At 37.3% G+C, this 23300-nt stretch overlaps 2 protein-coding genes across 2 annotated transcripts; both read right to left on the reverse strand.

Annotated features, from left to right (window-relative positions):
* Window positions 1-17162: 17162 nt before the first annotated feature.
* On the reverse strand, window positions 17163-19289 carry LOC136820702 (uncharacterized). Its single transcript, XM_067076914.1, has one exon. The coding sequence runs from the start codon at window positions 19287-19289 to the stop codon at window positions 17163-17165; it is 2127 nt and encodes a 708-aa protein (XP_066933015.1).
* A 399-nt stretch (window positions 19290-19688) lies between these two features.
* On the reverse strand, window positions 19689-21617 carry LOC136820707 (uncharacterized). The gene has a single exon (XM_067076927.1). It carries the CDS (start codon window positions 21615-21617, stop codon window positions 19689-19691), a length of 1929 nt encoding a protein of 642 aa, XP_066933028.1.
* Between the last annotated feature and the right edge of the window lie 1683 nt (window positions 21618-23300).

The raw sequence follows: 23300 nt of genomic DNA on the forward strand, positions 1-23300 counted from the left end.
GATGCGCGCAAACTATACCCGCCCGTTGATTAAAATTTGAAGGTCGCCCTCTTTGCTGACTATGTTTTCATCAACAAGCACCTTCTAGTCTTCTAGCTAGTTGGTGCGAGACATTTGTTTTCCTGTTTTATCCTTTTTTGTTTTCCTGTGGGCTTTTTTTTTTTCTTTTTCATATCTTGAGTGGATAATTTTGTCAAAAATCTCCAAATTAAATCCCTGCCAAAATTTCAAAAATCGGCCATTCGCCAAATCAAATCCCCGCCAAATTTAACGAAATTTTTCTAACAAACAAGATAGAAATTCTATGGAGAATGTGCATTTCTTAGTAAAATACCACGTACCTTTTATTTTACCAGAGACTAAAACCTTCGCATTCGCCAAATTAAAATCCCCGCTAAAATTTCCTTTTTGCCAATCGCCAAATTATAAATCCACGCCAAAATTAATCCACTAAAAAAGGTAGTTAGCCGTAAGTACGATACATGCCACAGTCAAACCCGACTGCACATGTACATTTGTAAAAACAAAATGGCTGCTGGCTGGGAGCATTTTTGTTTTTATGTAGCTTACTGTATAGTAGATTTTGGAATTTGCGGAAGAGGCTTTATAGTAAGTTTATTATGTGTGCCTCCCAATTTTTTTTATGTATCTGAGGTAAGGATTTTTACTTCTGGTATTCATTCTTTTCATTGCCATTGGGATTGGTGGATTGGCAGTTAGTCACACTAGGAAATCTAGCTTTCAGAAAAAACAACATCAGTCATCTACAGGATACATTTCAACAACAAGGATGAGAGTTACCTGAATCAAGTTCGCAAGACAATAATAATTAAAACTAAAAGTTGGAAACAAAATAAAACGTGCAGCAGCCAAAATCAACCAATAAAATTTGTCATTCAATTCCCTGGGAGACAGCGCTTCGATTTTTAAGGCCTTGTTTATACGCTAAAAAGTAAAACAATTACGCACATGTAAATGGGTCATTGTTTGAGGTCCGGCAAAATTTCCGGGAGATAGCCTATAAGACCCTGCCGACGCGCCGACGCACCGGATTTAACGAACACCGGACACGCGAAAGTCCGGTGTAAAATGAGAATTTTTTTTATCACCGGACAATTTCTACACCGGACTTAAGGAAGTCGGATGTCCGGTGTCGGAGAAGGATATTTTTCCCACCGGACAATCAAAACACCGGACATGACCAGTCCGGTGTGTCCGGTGTTTCTTAATTTTTTGTTTCATAAATGTCCGGCGTTCAAAATTCCCTGTATGCAACACCGGACTTATTGCGTCCGGTGTAGCGAAAGGATACTTTTTGCCACCGGACAAATACACCGGACAGTCCGGTGCGTCGGCAGGGTCCTTAGCCTATCCGGCAGTGCGTGGATCTAGGTGGGGTGGGTTCCGCCTCCCCAGTAGATCTTTTTCTTGGGAAGTTGATCTTCAAATTAGTTTTCAAGGTTGGCTTGACTCAAATTTTTTCATCTATGGCACAAATTTTAGGCAATTTCTGAAAGATTTTGAAAATGTTAATTTCATTAAAAAGTGCCGGGTTATTTTTTCATGAATCCCTTTAGAAGTTTTGCGGCGCATTTTTTTGCTTGAGAGTCAAGTAAACGATATAGCGCTTTCGCAGCATTAATCTTTGATACGTATTTTGACGGGACGCTAGTGTGGCTAACTGATTGGGCAGTTCCGCATCATTCGTATCAGAAAATCTATAAAATTTGCTCTTATATACCTACTAGCCATTCCAGGGTCAAATTGAAACTATTCTGGTGGCAATCAAACCTAGTTCATCTTGTAGAGCTTCAAAAAATGCTTGCCAAAGTATGAAAAGTAAAAAATAATAACTTTAATGAAAGAATTAATTTTCAGGCTGAAAATTATGGCGTACCATCAGTGCCAAAAAGACTATTTGCTAAATGGTAATTTTCTTATTCTAGAACGACGTTTTGTATTCTAGCAAAATGTTTCTTACTGTGGAAAGAAAGTTTTATTCCAGACACACCTTTTATCCTGAGAAATCAAATTTCATATTCTGAAACTTAATTCTATTTTGGAAGATTGCTTTTCGTTATTCTAGAAAAGAGAAATCGCTATAACGGGAGGAGTATTTTTGTTATTCCAGGAAAGTTTTTTGCAATATTTATCGCAATACATTATTGACAAAAATGAAGTTTTTCAACAGTGCCAAAAATGATGCATTGCAGGGCTAAAAGGGGTTTCCACTGTAAAGCACCTTCTACACTAAATAATTTAATGGCCTTTAATTACATTTTGGGTGAATAGGAAAATTCAATGTTTTCATTTGCTTTGTCACTACGTAATGTTTTCGTAATATATATTTCACGGAATGAGCGTAAACAAATGGCTATGCCCCCTGGTAATTACGTACTTTTTCATTCACCCTTCCCCCGGCTGAAAATCTATTTCAAAAGGCTTCGGTTTTCCCTTTTTTCTAAGAGAGAGAAAAAGCTGATATTTTATTTCGTAAAGAATAACAAGCGAATAATAATTCTCTTTTTAAGGGCTGTGAAATTTTTTTTCTGCGTACGTACATTTTCTTTTGACCCCTACCCTCCCCCTCCTGTGTACGCACGCACAAGCGTTCGAGAAGACACTTAATGGGAGGGGTCACACTGAAAAATTAAAGCATGCTTTAAATATTAGGGTTTCCTCGGAGTCGAAAAAATTAAAGCAGAAGGCGGCAACATAAAAGGGTTGAGAAATAAATAGAACGTCTATTCGTAATGGCGGGAAAGAAAACAAATTTGTTGATTTTCTTCCATACTGCATATGTGGAAAAAATCCTCTACAAGCAGTTAAAGTAAAATTAAAGTGGGGTCAAAACTGCGCTATGATTTTTAAAGCAAGAAGTGAAGAAATTTAAAAGAAATAAACAAAGCATGAAGCGGTCACATATAAAGTTTCTGCTTTAATCACTTGTTTCTATGACAATGAAATAAAGCATGCTTTAATTTTCCAGTGTGACCCCCCCCAATCCGCGCGTCGGATCGAAGATGGGTTTTCCGCTTTTTTGAAGAAAACTATGTACTCGTTGTGTAAATATAGCCTTAGAAATTTCAAGTCAGAGGAAACCCTTTTTGGCACTGTGTAACTCATTCTCTTTTCTGGAAACACGTTTTTTTTATTCTAGAAATTTTTTTTTATTCCACAATATTTTTTTATGCTAGAAATGCTTTTTTATGCTAGAAAAAAGATTTTCATGCTAGGAATGCTTTTTCATGCTAGAAAAAAGTATTCCATACTAATTCATCTAATTCTCTATTCCAGAAGTGTATTTTGGATAATCTAGAAACGCTTTTTGAATGGTTGTTCGAAAACAGAATTAAGTTCTAGAATAAAGAAATTGTTAATTTCTAATGAATACGGAATAATCTTTTTGGCACTGATGGTACGCCATAGAAAATACTTGCCAAAGTATAAAAAGTAAAAAATAATAACTTTAATATAAATATGGAAAGTTTCACTGTCGGAACATTTTTTCCTCCGCAGCGCTTTGAAATCAAAGATGAGTTGTGAAATATTTTGTGTCCCGCTAGTTGGAACGAATTTTTAGACAAAAGTGTAGAATATTACACCTGCATATTATATGGTTGGAAAGCTAAAAGGAAGCTCTAAATTACTCAAAAATAATTAATTTTATAGCTCAACTACACAAAGAACAACTGCTTGTCAAAGTTGGACCTAAAATTGAAGATTTCCATGAGCGTCACATGGCTCCTCCACTTATGTGGGGGGGGGGTGTAAATCTCAAATTGGCTTAAAAAAAGTGGGTGGGAGCTGTCTCATTTTTTAAACTCAGGGGGGCCTAAAAAAGTGGGGGGAGCTGAAGGGCTACACTAAAGTTCTGGGGGGCTAATTAGGAAACTGTAAAATACCTCCTCGTTGTTGTTTTGGGTAATAAGTTAAGGGTTTTTCTATTGAATTTATTATCTCTTACATTCTATGAAAATGTAGGCTAAAATGGCAGATTTCTACCCTTAAAATTCCAAAATTTTCTCGTTGCCCAACCATGGGGGGCAACATTTATTTAAATTTTCAATTTGGACCCCCAATTTTTTTTAACCCCGCATTTTTATGATGTACATGAATTCTTTCTTCTCTTCCTCAGTTGGTTGATGTCCCATGTTGATGCGTAAAAAAACTAGTAATAATACTACCAGAAATGATAGTAGCTTTTTTTTGCTGGGACCTGAACCTTGAAAGCAATTTTTGCAGGGACCTGAACCTTTATATTTCAACTGGGACCTGAACCTTACTGAAAAGTGAAGAGACCTAAATCGTAGGGGGGACCTAAATTTGTTGGGGGGATCTAGAACCCCATTCGGAGCCATGCGTCAAATAAAAAACAAGCAAACCCGGAATGGCTAACCAGACCCGATCAATCGAACTTGTCGAACAAATCAAACAATCGAACTAATCGAACTCCATCGAACGATTAAATAAAGTTCAATTAAAAAATTTAATGGAACTCTAAGATTTTTTAAAAGATTGTGAGTGTTCGATTAAGTTCGATCAGTTCAATAAACCAATTAATTGTTCGACAAGTTTGTGCTTCAAGTTAGTATCTAGTACCAAAATCCTGCAAAATCACAAAAAATTTTCTTTTACTTTCTCTTGACTTATCCAATTTTTAAGAAAATGCAAGAAAATGAGTCGAGTCACCATTTGTTTGATTTAGGGTCCATTTGTTTCTTACCTCAAAACTTCCATTTTTGCCATCTTTTCCCCAAATGCCACCATCGTGTGAAACAAATGGAAACTGTGTTAAAAATGCAAAAGTCTACCATTTTGCGAACTCTTAGTTACGTCAATAATGACCACATAAATTATGTTCGAAATGTAAACAAACTAACAAGAAAACGAAAGTGAAACGCATCGTAATTATGCATTCGATTATTGCCGCCATTTAATTTACAATAACATTCTTCCACTTTTGATCCAGAATGCAGAAACAAATGCGAATTTCTTTTTGCTTGGAAAAGCTTGGCAAACTTCCACTTTTGACACAAAGAACACAAATAACCAATGTAAATTAAGGTGGTAAAAATCTAAGTATTTTCTAACACTTTTGAACAAATGGGAAAAAGGTGGCATAAGTGGCATAAGTGGCATAAATGGTGCTGAAACAAATGGACCCTTTGTAATTTGTTTTTTTATTTTAGGTATATAAATTCTAATTATATAAGTGAATGGTTTTTTTCAAGTGAATTTATTTTTTGATGTTGGTCGATTGTTGAATCTGTTTATTTCAGTAATTTTCGGTATATAATATAATTCTATACTATAATTCGGTTTGCACTGAGCTAGAGTACAAACCCTTTGAATAACTGAAAAAACAGTTACTTATCAACTTTGCTTGATTTTTAAAGTTTATGTTGATGATGTTTCAAATTAAAGATTGATTAATTAATTAATTAGTTGATTAGAGCTAAATTTGTTTTTATTTGAAACATTATTTCTTTTGATTAAAAAAAAAAATGGCTTGAAAATAATAATTTGGCTTGACCTAACTTGACAGGAAATTTTCCTGAGATATTGAGGGTGATACAGAGTGGTGTTGTAAAGTTGTTTAGAAAATTTAAAGGAGGTGTACCAGAAAGGACCATTACGAAGAAAAAAGGGTGGTATACCTATTTTGAGGGAAAAATCAACTTAGGCGGTGGTGGTGGAAAAATAATTCACCCGGGGTAAAATTATTTTGGGATACACATCGGCGAAAGGCGGGATGAAAACCCTTTTTCAATCTGGGGTGGAAATTTTAACTTGTTTTCACCCCGGCGTGAAAACCTAATCATGCATAACTTTTAGATTTTTATCAGTACACAACATCGAGTAGCGTTGAAAAACACTCTTTCGTCTCTCACACGCAAGCAGGAAAGATGGCTCCTCTTGATAGGAAAAGCTTATTGATATTAATTTCTAGTATCACCACAATATTATCGCTTAGCCTTATGCAGTAATCATAAAATTTAATTGTAAAACTGGAGTTTGAGAGGTTGCAGATGGAGGCTGTTCTTTCAAGAAACATTGCAAGGTAAAGATATCATCGTCTACCTTTTTTAAGGATTGCAAAAAAAACAAAAAAACAGACGCACATTTTTTTTTTCAACCCGGGGTGAAAAAGAAATTGTGTATACATGTAAAAATCTGCCAAAATTTGCAAAAAAAATCCTCAAAAAAGTTTTCACTCCGGTCCTCAGGACCGGGGTAAAATCAACCCCGGGTTGAGTTCAACCCGCCTAAAAACGATTTCACCCCGCCTAAATATGTGTATACAAAAACAGTGTTTTCTTTATATAGACCGGAGTGAATTTCACCCCGGGGTGACATTTTTTTTTATTTCTCCCCCGGGTGAATTTCACCCCGGCTACGTGTAACCACCGCCTTAGTACAGGGTATGTGGTGTGTCATTTCTCAATGTTGATATCAAGATTCATTGTACCGGGTACTAAGGGGTAGTATACCTATTTTAAGAGGTAAATTCAACTTAGTACCCCAGGGTACTAAGTGGTGGTGGTCTCAGATGAATTTCAAAAAACAAGAAAGTACAACTTTTTGGCACTGGTCCAGTACCACAACTTGGTACCCCCCTGTTTTATAAGTACATTACATAATTTGATGAAGTAATTGGCAATTCAATACCTCACACACGTTGCTCCTCCTCTTAGCGCCATCTTTTGGTGTGCTTCTCTCTTGAGACTTTTTCTGTCCTGCGCGATACAAATCTTGTGATTTTTTGCGGAAGAAGTGACTGAAATCTGTGTTGGGGTGTGCGCTCTGCCCCTTTCTGACAATTAAGGAAGTAACTCACATGAAGTCAAAATTGAGAAAATTGACCAAACGCAATTTACGCTGGCATCGGATGCAGATACCGTGAGAGGTCCTAAATCCGACACCACCGCCTAAATCTGATGGGGTCTTTCATCATAAAATATAATGAGATGTTTTGATTTTCCAAAGCACACGAAATTATAAAAGAGGTCTGTGTACGAGCGTGCTCATTTTGAAACGTTACGTAATCAAGCCTGGTTTTTATTACTTTACACTGGCACTTGGCTTGATTGCGGGCCTTCCGTAAATAAACATCCGGACTTATGGGTGGTAAAGAGGGCGTTGATAGTTGCCGTCTCATTGATTCTATGTTTGTTATTCAAATTAAGTGCTACCGCGTCTGCCCTTTTTCAACTTCGCGCCATTTTTGCAATTTAGTCTGTTTGTTTCTTGATGGAAACCAGCCCAAGTTGTTTCGTATTTTTACCGCACAAGTCACTTTTATTACAAAACTGTTATCGTTTTAAACATGAGCAACTGATCCAGAATAAAGGGTAATTATTTTTACAACTCACACTTTTTAATTACATTAATTCACATCTTGACATTGCAGCTATCTTGTTAGATGTATTTGTTTCGAGAGTTCTAGCAATAGTTTATCGTTCAACTTGGAGAGGGAATGTTTGTAAACATGGATTTTTTTTTCATAACAGTTATTTGGGGGGTCGGAATTAGGCAGTGGTGTCGGATTTAGGACCTCTCACGGTAGTACTTCTAAAAAAACAAATGACTAATTATTGTTCTACTCATTGAAGATTAGTTTTGAACATCACTGTTTTTCTCACAATGTTCATATATTGTTGCAGAGAAAAACAAGACCCTTGCTTTGTTTAAGCAAACCTCAACAAAAAAAAATTGAAGAAAGAAGTAACTGATGGGCGATTCTACTCAAAGTTGTACATTGTCCTTTCCGCAACAGTTTTTGATATAGCTATTCAAGGAGACGATCTGGCAGGGGTTTTATTGGCTTAAAGCTTCTACTTTACATGTGCCCCCATGGGAAATTCAGTTTAAGTTGGCACCTGGATCGTCATTTTCAAAAATTTGAGTCCAAAGTTGAAAAAAGCCAATTTTTTGCATTTTTTCAAAAAAGTGCCCTTTGAACTGAGACTGAAATGTACAATTTATAAAGGGTTCTATCATTACAGTGACTTGATTTCATACTCTAAAGGTATGGGGAAGGTAAATTTTTATATGATTTTTTTCCTTCTTTGCTTCTAATAAAATCATATGGTATTTACTTCAGGTTTCATTTATGGCTCCAAATTTTGTCCTTTCCGCAACACTTTTGTTGTTTGAGTCAGAAAATTGTTTCTACTGTTGCTATTCCACCCAAAACAGGTTTTTTTAAAAGCTCTTCTATCTAGCATTGACAGAATCTTTTTTAATTTTAAAAGGATGCTGTACTTGATCTAGAATTCATACATCTTTGGATGTCAATAAGCCATGGTCCCAAAATCTGTCCTTTCCACAACGCTAAACATTTGTACACAATTTTTTTCCATGGGGTGTCGGGGCTTGAATTCTTTATTCAGTTTACTAGCATTCTTATAAAGAAATTATTTTTATAAGTTTTGTTTCTGAATGTTGTGTTGTCCACAAATAATCAAGGTTCAAACATGATGTCCTTTCCGCAACACTAATGTCCTTTCCGCAACACTTTTTTAAAACTGAATTTCTAAGTTAGTTTGGTATGTTTTTTCGATGTATTTAGGTTTTTTGGACTACTTTTAGTTCTTCCAATTTTATTCTTTTAATTTTTAACTTTTCATGAAGACATTGCATTGCTTTCTGATTTGTAAACATTCAATTTTGAATGGAAAACGTTTGGCGTGCAGAGATAACTTTTTGTAAACAATCAAATATGAAATTTGATGTTGTGATGATAGTTCATTTTCTAAAGGTTTTAGCCTAACACAAATTGTTGGCCCAGCGCTAGCGAAGGGGCCTTTCAAGAGGAACTTTCCGTGTGTCTGTCCTGTCCTGTCTGTCCGCAGTCCGTGCCGTGTTCTGTTTTTCTGTCCTCACTCCTGTCTGTGCCATGGTTGCTCTTTTGATGCGATTCAATTGGGGGCATTCGCATAAAATTTAATCGATTTGCTCGGGTCGTCTTAGGCTGCGTGCTGTAAAGAATATCGATTCTACTGCGGCCGTGGGTTTATTTGCTCCGAACGGAATCCAAGATGGCGCCTGAGAATCACATTTTGGTTGTCGGTCATTGTTTTGATTCCTTTATGGACCTTGAGACTTATAAAGGAAAGTTTACAGTTTCAAATGTTTTTCAATTAGTTAAGTGTAGCTCTGACTTGCACCCACAGAAGTGGATGCTCATACTTATTGACCTAAAAGCTTTTAAAGACTATTTTGAAAGTTGCATTTTTTACACTGATTTTTGCTTGAGGGTTTTCATCGATGTTTTCTCATTATTGTTCAAAATGAAGGTTCAAACACCAACCAGATTATTACAGGTATGTTCTCTTATGAAATGTTTACTACTCTCTTGCTATCTCCTTGATGATTAAGAGGAATCAGGCATTTTATCAGAATAATTATTAACTTTAACGTGTGCGAAATGTGTGTTCAGGCTTTTATATTCGACAAAAAAATTTATTCAAACAGCAAAAGGTTGACTAGAATAGCCTCTATTTGTATTGTTGGATATTTTGATACTTTTTCTGCATAAAATTATGGTGAAATTTTATATTTGTTGAGCTTTTTTAAAGGAGTCTCGATCATGCTCAGTTTTTTTGGTCAAAATTTTTAAAGGTTGCTGCACTAAAATTGTGAGTATTCGATTAAGTTCCACTTAAACTTTGACAACAGGAAATGTTCGACAAATTCAACCAAAACTCTGTTCAACAAAGTTTGACAACAAAAAATGTTTGACAAATTCGACAAAAATTCCGTTCAACAAAGTTGAAAACCAAACAAATTCTTTCAACGGTCACACTCTTTAAGAGAAAACGCAAGTTCAGAAATATGGTTTTTATTTTAATAAGTGAGGACAGCGATAAATTCAAATTTCCCACAGTAAATTTTTTGTACAATATATATACCGTGAAGTCGGGTAACTTGCATCAGTGGAGGCTAACATGCATAGCAAAGTGAAATCAAAACAAAAATGGTAGAGTAGAGCTGCGAGCGAAGCTGCGTAGTTCATTTGTTTTGAAATTTTGCTGCTTTGATTGGTCAGTCATTTGAGGGCTATGCATGTTAGCCTTCACTGATGCAAGTTACCCGATCTCACGGTAGGGGTAGGAGTTTGTAATTTCAAATTTTTGCAGCGGCTTGGTAGCACATGCCGGGCTCAGAATCAAATAACAGAACGGACAAATAACTTTGGTGGTTCGAGCCGGGCTCAAATCTACCGTGAGTGGTCCTAAATCCGACAGCTCTGCCTAATTCCGACCCCCCAAATAAAGGTTATGAAAAAAAATTCTATGTTTACAAACACTCCTTCTCCAAGTTGAACGAAAAACTATTGCTTGAACTCTCGAAACAAAACATCTAACAAGATAGCTTTAATGTCAAAATGTCAATGATGTAATTAAAAAGTGTGAGTTGTAAAAGTCTGAATGTAATTACCTTTTATTATCATTTATGATGTTTGACATTTTGCAAAAAAAATTATGTTTCGTATAAGAAGCAATTATTGTTAATTATTTGGTTCAACTGGTTTACTGTATCAAATTTCCCAGTTTAGTTAACACTTTGGTATTTTCGTTGCGTCACAGCAAAAGGTTTTTTTTATTTTAGTTTGTATCTTTGAAAGACCACGTCGGATTTAGGCAGGGCTGTCGGATTTAGGACCACTCACGGTACTGTTTTGAAAAAGTTGTCGCAAGGCATTTTGAGCATTATCCATGTTGCAGCTTGTATTGCGGTTTTGTCTGATTTTGCAAGTTTCTTTTGCCTGTTTCTCCTGGTAAAATTGAACTAAAAAGCTCAAATTTTGTACACAATTTCAGCATATCATAATGATTAAAAAAATAAACAATAAGGACATTTTAGATACATTTATCTAAGAAAATTAAGCCATTTCAGTCCAAAACAGTCAAAAGGGCTTATCGGCGCCACCCTGTCAGACACCATCTTGAAATAGCCTCATTTTGGGAAAAACACTTACTGAATTATAATCTGCATCTGAAAGTGAGTCACTGTACAAAATTTCAGCCAATAACTCCAAATTGTTCAGTTTTTATGTACATTTTTATATACAAATTTTGCATTTTTTGAGTGCTGCTGTTGAGGTTGCAGCTGCTGTGGTTGCAGGAAAAAATTTTCGAGGCTAGTTTCTTTTTAATTTTACTTTTTATCATTTGTTTTTGCTCCCTTTAGTAAGAGCTTTAACACAATCATGTCTGTTAAAGATTTTTCAAAAGTTTTATTTTTACATAAATAAGTGTTCCCGTTTCATGTTAGACACATGTTTCATATCAGTTTGTTATATTGTGCTAATATAAGCAAAAAAATGTTTTTCTCTTCCTCTTTCTGACCAATCTTGCTCGACATTCGTGCCAATTCAATATAAAAAAGCTTGTAAATTAAAATTGATGATTTTAAGGCAAACTTTATCACTCTTATTTAGAAACAAAACTTTTAATGCTGGGCCTTCACGCCCTTGGGCTTCTTGTTGGTCAGCCTAAGCTGAGCATTCAAATCCGTAAAATTCATTTCTTCTTCCATCATCATAAGACGGCAAAAAAAAAATCCGATTTTCCGATCTCACTTTGATTTCTAAACTTTCTTCCGATCGGGTTAACTTTTTGGGTACTTTTAGCGTGCGTTGTTTTTACAGATCATAATGTAGTTTCAAGATGGCGGATGTGAGATGTGATAAGTCAGTGTTGTACCAAAGTATTTCCAGTGTAAATCTGTTGCAAGCTTCAATTTCTGTCATTTATTTTTTTAACTCGGCAAATCAAACACATGATTTTCATCAAGGGGATTCTTTTTCTATATCCTTTGAAGGTTTAAAGCCGTTTGCTCAAGTTTTTGTTTATGTTGAATTTTCTGATATATACTTTTTATTGCTGCTTTTTAATAGTTTTTGCAAAAAAAAAACATATTTTTCTTGTTTGCCTCTAGGGGAATTGATGGTGTTATAATGTTATTGGGATTTGATAAAGTTTACAAAAGTACAGCTACTGTATAAATTTGATATAAAGACTGGATGCAATCGTGCTTTTTTGGACTTGGACGTGTTTGTGATAAAGGCGAATCGCAAAAAACTGTTTGGTTCCCGCCATTTCTACTTTAAAAAGTGGGAGTCGTTCGGCCGGGAAGTCGAAAATATTTTTCTGTTAAGAAGCAGCTATACATCTTGTTGAAAGGGAATTCGTGTGGGCTGATCCAAATTTTAAAATTGAGAAACCGTGGATAAACTGGTGTTTTCGGTTTACTCTCCATTAGCATGCGGCTCTCTACTTCGATTTGAAAACTTTTAAACACAGAGCGTGAAGAGGTCGACAGTGGAAATCCAGCAAAGCAGCGGAAAAGCTTTCCGACTCTCCAGCTCTACCTGCTGACCGTAAATCAGATGACGGGAACCAAATGATGACATCACATCTCCTATTATTAATTGGACTTGCAAAATTATGACAAATGGTCTTTGGAATTCGGATGAGCTGGAATTTGATCATTTATATTAATATTAATATATACAGTTCTTGTTGAAATTGATCAAACTATTTTTTACGCAGTTCCGGACGCAGATTGTGTTTATCTAACCTTTTCTAACCTTGGCGCACATTTTGACTGAATGATGGAATGGAATGAATGGCAGTTTATAAATATCTCTTATCAGACTTGCCGAAATCGGGCTGCCGTCAAGTTACACAACATGCTGTGCACACTCTCGTCACAACTTGCACAGCCATAACAAACAGATCAATCTGGTCTTCATTTAACATTGTTTTAAAGTTTAAAAAACACTGCCAGTGCTTGGCACAGAAGAGAGGACTCCCAGTTGAAATTAATTGCTACACCACTGCCCTGTTGAATTTATTTATTATGGTTGTGAGTTTATTCCGCCAAGGTGGTAAATCAATCGCCCAAATTCATAGACCAATCAAAAGCGAGTTTAAAGCAAAACGGGGGAAAATGAGCTTCCCCGCATAGTTGTGAAGTCTTCAAGATGGTTGTGTGCATGTTGTGTAACTTGACGGTTACTAAACTACAAAATTTATTTACCCAGACTGGCCATCCACATAGTACGTAGACAGTGAAGGGGGAGAGATTGTTTAAACAAAGTCATTTCTATTGTTCTCTGCGTACAAGGGGGGGAGGGGGTGTCAAATATTTGGAAAATCTTTGCGTACGTACTATATGGACAATGCTAAAGAGAAGTATACTTTGAGCTTCTCGTGGGGGGGGGGGTTGGAGGAGCTCTCAGGCTTGTTTTACATAATTTTAAATCAAGTTATCAAATGTTTCACATTTTGTACATTATTCAACATATTTAGTCTACTCTGTTTCAGTCCATCTCTTACATCTGTTAACCCACTTATTAAAGCTATCTAGCTAAGCTCTATTGGCTGACCTTCCAGCCTCGGCTGGTTTATTTCATATTTAAAAGTGTATCTTTTTCTTTAGATTAGATATAATAGTAAAATGGGTAAAACTAGCACAGAGAGATCAAGAGAAAAAAGAGCAATTATTTATCAGAACAAAAGGCTACATGGAAAGTTAAAGGATCAAGATCGCGAAAGAAAGAATGCTGCAAACAGAAAGGCAGCTTAAGACAGAAAATCTAACGAGAATGAAGTTGTTTAGGGTTGTTAGGGTTACGGTTAGGGTTGGCAAAGAAAAACTATAGAGCAAAACAGAAAGAGTTGAAAAGGTTGCAAACAAGAACTGATAACACTTTTTCCACTCCACAAAAAAATCTATTGTAAAGAATAAAATGAGACGCTTGAGAAGATCTTATAAAAAAAATAATACAAGCACCGGTGAACAGCCATCTTCATCAAATAATGAACACTCCTCTTCTTCAACAAGCTCCAGTACCCAAAATGAAGCTGTGGAGCCCAAGTACATCTCAGAAGAAGAAAGTAAAATCTAAACTGGTGCATGATGGTCTCCCAGTTGGGCTTTAACACCAAAATGAGGCAAGAGCTTAGGGTAAATCTTTTGAACGTTTCATTTAACTCAGAAAAGGAAGCTTTAACTGAGTTGCAAGAACTAGTAAGAAAGTTTTTTCTACGAGATGATGTCTCACGTATGTGTACGGATACAAAAAAATGAAGAAAAACCCTGCAGATCCCGACGAGATCCTGTCCCTCAGATATCGTTTGTGTTCAATTTCTTCATTATTTGAGAAATTCAAGGCTGAAAACTCCAACGAGTGCAGTTTATCATATTTTTCACAAAATTGCCCTTTCAATGTGGTGAAGCCTAACCCAAACGATTGGGGAACCTGTCTTTGTGTAATGTGCTTGAATTCCGAAATAAAACTTGAGGCACTAAGCAAATTCACAAAACGCACTGACATAAGATAGAATGACACTATGGATTATCGCAATATTGATGAGCTTGTCAGAAAAGTTAAGGATCTTAACTTCAGTGCGCCTATTACATTTTCAGAATGGCAGAAAATTGAAACCACGAAAAATAAAAAAGAAGGTTAAAGAAAGTTAGCCGTAAAGTTCTAGTAACTTTAAGTTTCACCAAATTCAAAAAAAGACTTCTCAACCAAATTGAAAATAATGCATGACCACAAGTCTCGTGTTCACTCGCAATACAAAGCATTTAAACTTGCAAGAGAAGAGGCCCAATCTAAGTCTGACGTTATCACCATTCAGCTCGATTGATCAGAAAATGCCAAAATGCGACAAAGCCGTGAAGAAAAGTCAGCGTATTATCATGAAGATACAGTTTGCCTTCACCCAATGTACATATGGTTCGAAATAAGCAGATATTCTCGTTGCGCCATCAGTGATTGCACTGACCATAAAGCTCCTGCAGTCATGACAAGCATTCAACCAATTCTTGATGAACTAGTGAAGACTGGTGCTAAGAAAATAAACTTTATTTCTGATTCGCCAACATCTCAGTACGGAAACAGAACCATGTGCTGGTTATTATATTCATATTCTGAATAATAAAATTGATATTAAATGGATTTGGCTTGAAAGTGGACATGGTAAAGGTATCCCAGATGGCATTGGGGCAACAGTAAAGAAAGCTCTTAAGGACATCTTATCATTCAATCCAGACCAACCAGTCTATATTGTTCACGATCTTCTTATTCTGTGTAACCTTCAAGAGTCTGTTCCCTCTAATTTTTGTCCTTTCCGCAACATTATTTGAGAACTAATTTATTTTATTTAGGAATACATAAAAAGTCATACTTATGACTTTTAAGCAATTTAAAAGTGTAAAATTGAATACTAAATACTTTAAACCATGAATAATTGCTTTCTTGACAGTTTTTGAAAACAGTTGCATACTTAAAATTTCAGATTATGTCCTTTCCGCAACAGTTTGGTAAATTTTGATAGTGATAAGTAGTTTTAAGAGCAGAAAACAGTTGTTCTAAGTTGGTAACCAAGCTGGTCTTTATTTTGACCCAGTCTTGATGTTCCCCATTCAACAGGAAATTTTAAATGAGCTAAACTTGGTTTCAATAATTTCTTAACAAAAATTGATGACTCTACGAGAATGGTAAGGAAAGACTTAAAATTATCAGAAATCTTTGGGGCAGACTTCAAATTCAAGAAAGACAATACTATAACTAACTTTTTAGGGCAAAATATTAGTTCCTAAACCAATTTGAAATTTGGCATTTTGGTACCCTGTTGCGGAAAGGACATGTACAACTTTAAGTAGAATCGCCCTGATCAGTTTTCTGAAGAATATTTCTGACAAAAGGAAGTAAGTGATGCCTTTTTCTGACAGAAAGAAGCAAAACAGTCATTTACTTCTTTCCGTCAGAAAACATTCTCCAGAAACCTGTCAGTTATATACTTCTATTATTCAAAAAAAAATTTCCAGATTGACAACAAAAATTTTTTTTTTAAGCCAAACAATTTAAGCTTTGACCCAGAGAGTCCATTTCTGTCAAAAAAATCAAAATTCATAAAAGTGTGGGTTACTTCCTTTTGTCAGAAAGGGGCAGAAATGTGCACAATTACATTTTACGCGCTTCTTGTTGTGAAGATCTGTTCCTTTTGCGGAGTGAAAGCCTACCTGGGGAAAGTAGCGTATTCACATTATTTGCAATCTATGATTTGCAGTTATGTTAATCAAATGACTTTGGAGCTTCGCTGAAATTGAGAATCATGTTCCATGTTTTGTTAAATAGCCTCAAGTTAGAGCCATTGACGGTATATCCTACAGTTTTTGTTTTGAAAACAGATTAAGTTAAAAATTTGATATCAAATTGGATGAGCCATGCTAAATGCTGTTGGGCAGGGCACAGAGACTGACGCGTTTGTAACTTTTATGACATGTTCAAACTGAATGAAGAAAAAAATACAATGTTTTAGTCTCAAAGAAAATTAAGTAAAATGACAAATTTTAGTCTGAGAAAAAATTGAAAAAAGTGACAAAAGTTGATCATCCGAAAATTGAGAAAAATTGACAAATCTTAATCTCAAAAATGTAAAAAAAAATGACGAATCTCACATACTGTAAGATTGACAAAAACTGACCAAAAGTGAGTGGAAAAATTGGCTAGAAATTTCTCCGTAAAAATGTAAAAAAAATATTCATTTCAATAATTTCATAACCTAATCTTAATAACCTAGGGAGACACGATGCCTGAGCCCAGATGGCTGATGAAACACGAAAGAATGAACGAGTGAGAAACGAGAAGGAAACCTACCAGGTAGCCAGTAAATGATAGCTGTGTATTGAGTGCCCAAAAAAATGACAAAAATGACGATTTGTCAAATCAAAGTTAAAAATTGAATTCCATGACTTAAAAAAATTCTCTTGCTTTGAACCTCACATCTCTCTTAGTAAGGAACAAGTGAGCTCCTTGAAAAAAGTGTCTCGATTTTGATAAAAAAACTGACAAAAATTGAACAAAAGATTACATAATGAAACAATAGAAAAATAATGACAACGCACGCATTGAACATAAAATTAAGATGCGTAAAAAAATTAATTGAAAACAGAAGCTAATAAACGCAAAACACTGAAGTGACACTGAAACCATGGAAACAGAAGACTGTGAAATGAGACGCTGTGGCTAGGAACTGAGAAATTTTTTGGTTTTATTGAAATTTTACTAAAAGTACATCAGAGCCACCAAGCTCGCATTACACTCCCAGCCAAGACCAACAAAATTTCTCCAGTTAAGTAAAATCATTATCAACAGTTTTGGACATTTCATACATGTCCTTCATTAGATCACAATCATTTACTGAATGAATAAGAATCAAATCTCGAACGGATCTTGAAGTTTCACGAAATGACTTCTCACTATCATTTCGATATTTCACCGCGACACGTCGTACTTTACCATCATCACCAGGTTTAACATTGACCACCATTCCATACGTGTATGTCTTCGACAAGACTGAATCGACTTTCTTGAACAGGACAATATCTCCAACTTCGACGTTTCTATCGTGTTTGAACCATTTCGCTTGGAACATCAATTTTGGAACATGATTCATCAACCACGACTCAAACCATGAGTTGTAAATACTCGAGTTTTGATCGATCAACTTGGATGCATTTGTCGTTGTAAGAAATTCCCCCGTTGGACTGCGATCGTTATTACGTCCAAGGATTAAACGATTAGGTGTAACAAGATCAAAATTCTTAATGTCGGCGAGGTTACCAATGGCAATTGGACGATCGTTGATCGAGTTGGCTATCATCGAGCAGAGCGTTTCCCATTGGAGAATCGATAGTCTCTCGTTCTGAAGATCCTTTTCCAAAGATGAATTAATCTCCCGAATTTTCCTCTCGACTTTTCCATGCATGTTGTGTGCACCCACTGGACAAGTTTCAGCTTCGACTCCTCGATCTCGATATAGATTTCCTCTGATGTCACTGTAGGATAGACGCATGTCTTTGGTACCTTTTATGAGTTGACCACCTTCGTCACAGAAGATTTTCTTTGGGAATCCATAACGTGATGCGAATCTTATGAACGATTGAAGAAATGCTGGTGTTGAATAGTCATCCATAACGTTGATAAATGTTTCAGATGTGACACAACAGCAATAGACGACAAGCCAAATTTTCACAGTGGCTCTTTTGTTGTGTGTTGAATAACATTTATAAGGTCCACTCAGGTCCAACTGGGTGAAGTAGAAAGCAGGTGCTATGGTAATTCTTGATTGAGGTATTGGACCCATTGAAGCTTGAATTGATTGTTTCTTGAGGAATTTGCATCTCTGACAGCACTTCAAGATGATCTTGACAGTATTTCTTCCGTCAATGATATAAGCCTTTTTGTTGACTTCACGTAAGGTGGTTTCTACTCCTGAATGTTTTGAAACACGACTGTTCCAATGAACATCTGATATGATGCTGAAGGCGATAGGTGAATAACGATCCACGAGTGGGACACAGAATGATGCTGTAGATAAATCCAGCATTGCTTCAGTGAATCTACCAACGATTGTGATTTGGTTTGAGGGCAGAATACGACCATTGAAGTACAGGACACCATCTTTGTTGACACTTATGGGTTTGTACTTTTTGGTTGGAACGAACTGAACGATCTCAGCAGTGGCTTTTTTGAAGAAGTACGTCTCTGCTTGTTTGATTTCCAGATCTGTAAGATTGGTCGAAGTAACTCGTTGCTTCGTTCTCAAAATGTTGATAAATCGAATTACGTAACCAAGAATACGAATGACTGAGCTGAAATCTCTGTGATTGGGGTCAATTACGTAATTGGAATATTGATATCTTTCTTGGACAGCATCTGGCAATTGGATGATGTGATGTAGTTGATATTGTCTTTCTTTTTGAACTTCTGCGATGTCCTTTTGGCTGAGTCGAAGGTCCTTGGCTGTATTGGTTGGAAATTCTCCGACGTCTCGAGTCATCCATTCGTAGCCATTGATCCAAGTGGAATCGTCTGAAACATCTTGGATGGTTACTCCCTTCCTCGTCCCCAGATCAGCAATCATGTCGCTTGTGTTCACATAGAACCATTGATCCTTTGAGGTGAATCTGTTGATTTCGTTTACTCGATTTCTGACCCAGGTCTTGAGAGGTTTTTCATCGTTGTTGAGCCAATGAAGGACAATCTGGCTGTCTGTAAATTTGGTTGACGATTGGTGCAAATTTTGCAATGATTTTTTGACAACTTCACTTGAATGAGTATTGACAAGAGCGGCGTACAATTCAGCTCTGGGCATCGACATATCCTTTGGTACAGTTCTTGATCTGGCGAAGATTAATTGACAAGAGTAAGTGGAATCTTTACGTAGAAATCTGGCATAGATCGCGGTGCACGTCATGTGTTGGCTTGCATCAGCGAAATCTAGGGTGTTGATTTGCAAATTGACAGCATCTTCTGGAACGACAGCTCGACGAAATCGGACGTCGCCAATTTCTTGAATTGTATCGAAGGTTGTTTACCCAAATCTCTCGAAGATTGTCTGGAATCTTGTCATCCCAATCCAGCTTCAAATGAACGAGTGTCTGGAGATCAATCTTCATTCCAGCAATGAGTGGTGTGAGTTTCCCAGTAAGATCAAATACTTCAGCGACCTTTGATGCACAGTGTCTTCTGGTAAGTCTCTCTGGGATGACATTTGAAAACTTTGAAGGTTTTTTGCCACGTATCTTCTTGGCAAAGTTCATCTCCCCGATGTTGAGCGAAATTTGATCAGCTTTAACGAACCACTTCAAACCGGCTATGTGTGGATCATCGTTCCGTCTTCGGTAAGCTGTGGTGGAGGGTCTTCTCCAGAAAATGCTACACCCTTCAATTCAAATCCACCACGATTGAGTGACAATTCTATCTGGTCAGCAAGTTTGTGAGCTGCTTTGTGATCAGATGCACCTGTGAGACAATCGTCGACGTAAACATCCTTTTGAACCACATTGCTTGCCTCAGGAAACTCCTCCTTTGAAGCTTCAGCAACCTTTCGAAGGGCGTGTTCCGCTTGGTTGCCTGACGATCGAACGCCATAAATGAGCGTCTTGATAACTTTTTCATCTGGTTGCTTGTTAATGTCGAGGTCAGGATGCCAGAGGTATCGTTGGTAGCACCAATCTTTCTCTTCCAGTTTGATCGTATTGTACATTTTCTTTACATCTGAATGCATCCCAACTGGTTGAACTGACCAACGGATGAGGATTTCTTGTAGCCTATTGAGATTGTTACGACCCTTGGCTAAGATATCGTTTAGGCTGTACCCGGAAGATGTTGATTGAGATGCGTCGAAGACGATGCGACAGGGTCTGCTTAGAGAGTTCCCCTTCCAGACGGCTCTCCAGGGTATGAAGTAGTGTATAGGTGAACTGTGAAGTCTTGATTGAACATCTTGAGGTAGGTTACGAACAAATTCAACATACCCAAGTTTCTGAAGCTTCCCTTCAGATTGGAGGATATCTTCTTTGTCAGTGAGGTTTGATGGTTGATTGAGCTTCTTCAATTGCTGGATGTAAACTTTCATTGCTTTATCTTTGTTGTTGGCGAGACGAGTTGTTGGATCAGCAATGAAGGGTAATGAAGCAGATGAGATGGATTGGTCGAAGTCGATCTTGACTGAAGAATTGATGAGACTTTGTTCGACTTCCTCTTTGATTGAAATAGTTTCGTTTGATGAATCATGTTTACAGTCTTTGCAGCCTCGACACTTTGGACATCGATAGTCAATTTCACTTCCTGCTCCTTCCACCTCTTCGAAGACTTTCATTGAAGTTGACAGGAATGCTGATGTTGAATCTGGTTGGTATCCCAAAAGAGGAAGTTGAGGTTTGACCTCCCTCACGGTTGGATGGATAGCAACGTGGTGGTATTGATGAACATTAGTGAAGACTTTGTGAGGACCTCCGACAACACCACGACGACCTGATGAATCTTGGAAAACTGACTGATACAACGTGAGTCCTGATGGTAGCTGATGGATCAATTTTGGATGGTAACGAAGATACCTTACACCAATCATAACGTGAACTTCGCCACCGATTGAAGGAGGTAGCTGGGGCAGTGGTTGGTTACCACCTGATATTGTGTAGCTTCGCTGAATATCTTTGAAGACTTCGTCAAGTGGATAGGTTGGCATGATTGATGTTATCCTTTCCAAGCAAGGACCTGACATTAAGACATCATCACCGTCAAAGAGAGGTAACTTGACACGATATGATCCAAGGGTTGATTTAGTTGAACAGTTGCCAACACCACCAAGACTGATAGGATTGGATGATTCTTGTGAGCATCTGGCACCAAGGAGTTTTACTGCAGATTTGCTGATGATGAAATCACTGCAGCCGGAATCGAAGAAAACGAGAAGCTTCTTACCATCGACGTTGATGCGTTGTAAGGCGTAGATTCCTCTGTCATTACAGTCTTGATTGTGGATCTTGTGGCACTCTGATTCTTCAAGTGTCAAGCTGAGGTTGTGAGCAAATTCTGGTAGTGATGGATTACGTATGAAGCGTTGAACGTACTTTGCAAGTAATTGATCGTTTTCGGATTTGTGTTCCTCGCAGACAAGGAAATGTTTCTTAACATCATACCTTCGATGAGATGGATGTGGACATACGAAGTCTCGTTGGCATCTTCCTTCGGCGTGCTTTCCAGTTGTAGCGTCAGCACCAGGGAAGAGACATTGCATGCAGTAGTTTCTTTCACGAAGGATCTGAGACGTTGAGCAGGTAGCCAAGACGAACTTTCTGCATGTGAAGTCTTAAGGATTTTGGTGCCGTTTGGACCAGAGATGGAATGTGACCAATGTACCAGTGGGCTCGTTGAATTGTGCATGATGTTTTCTGGATGTGATGTGGGACGATGATCGTCTGTTGGAGCCTGTGTTTGATCCTGAGCTGCCCGATTTTTCTGATCATCCTTTGAGTTTGATTGCTTGGCAGTTTGGAGGAGTGACTTTTGTAGATGAACCTTCTTTTCACGTTCGAGGAATGTGATGAGTTTCAACCAGTCTGTTTTTCTGATAGGTCATCGTCGATGATGGATGTGAGGGAATTTGGTTGTCCTTTGATTACCAAGGGTTGTCGATTGTTAGATAGTCCATCTCCGTAGTATAGATGTTCTTCCCTGTGATCCTTTGCAAGCCTCATATTTCGTTAATGACGTTGCTGATCTTGCCAAGACTGGTTGTCAACTTCTCTGACTTGTTAGACTTGACGTTGTCTAGCTTTGATAACTCTTGCAACTTTTTGTGGAGCATATTTTGGCGTCACCAAAAGCAGCTTCTAGGTGGCGCCATCAGGTCGATATCCTCGAGACTTTTGACGAGAGTTAGAGCTGGGTCGACCAGAAAATTATTTTTCAGAAGGTCTGGAAGCAAACGACTTGTTGTGAGTGAAGATGAATTTTCTCGAAATTAGACTTGAATGTGTAAAAGTCAATTTGATTCATACCCTGCAAATGGTTGAAGCTTGATGTTGAGTGACAACTTGTTGAAGGTATGAGTTTGTCTGGTTCACGATTTGCTGACTTCAGATTCAAGTGATTTGGTATAAATTGTTTGAGCGTGGTAAGTTTTTCAAAATGTTTACTGATACTTTTAACGTCATCGTTTCGTTGTTTATCGATTACTGGAGATTTTAAGAGTCTTTGTACTCAACACGCAACTTATCAAACTTTTGAGATGATTGTGTTGGTTGGTCTTCATTCGATTAGCTGTTCGAGGGAAGCTTTTGATGGGTTCCACTGTAAACATCTTGAAGTTCCGATATCTGGCGAGCAATATTGATTATTGAGAAAGCTACTGATTGATCATTGAGACGAAGTTGATTGATCGTGCTTTTCCTTTTCTTGAGTAAGACGAGAATTTTAACTTATGATCTCTCGCTCTACGATGAAATCTTTAATAAGGTTGAGCGTTGATAGAACAGGAAGATCGGATTCTCCTAGCTGATGGTTCTACGTCTGAGCTGGACTCGTAATTCCTCAAGCTTCTGGACGGTAAGGTCTGTATCTGTGATGGTTGAGGATTCGATGGGTTCTCATCGATGACGTCATGAACTTGTTCGATGATGACCTTCATATCGATTTCCAATGACTTGCTGGTTCATCATGTGTTGACATGGTGATGGGTTGATCAGATGTTGAGTCCGGTGATTATTTCTTTTCGACGACACCGGTCAAGTGAAGAGTACGGTAATTGATGCGTGGAACGTTACGTAATTTCATTCAATTATGTGACGTCATAACACGTGACGACGAGTGAGCGAGTTAACGAATGAGTGATATGATTGACCGATAATTGACACGTGACTTGTCGGAATTACCGTCTGTTTGAATGTTGGGCAGGGCACAGAGACTGACGCGTTTGTAA

Source organism: Clytia hemisphaerica, unplaced genomic scaffold (assembly GCF_902728285.1).
Source record: "Clytia hemisphaerica strain Z4C2 unplaced genomic scaffold, Clytia hemisphaerica genome assembly, whole genome shotgun sequence".
Lineage (NCBI taxonomy): Eukaryota > Metazoa > Cnidaria > Hydrozoa > Leptothecata > Clytiidae > Clytia > Clytia hemisphaerica.

Excerpts from the sequence above, each read along its gene's own strand:
- LOC136820702 (XM_067076914.1), bottom strand. The coding sequence starts at position 19,289 with ATGACGTGCACCGCGATCTATGCCAGATTTCTACGTAAAGATTCCACT.
- LOC136820707 (XM_067076927.1), bottom strand. The coding sequence starts at position 21,617 with ATGCAATGTCTCTTCCCTGGTGCTGACGCTACAACTGGAAAGCACGCC.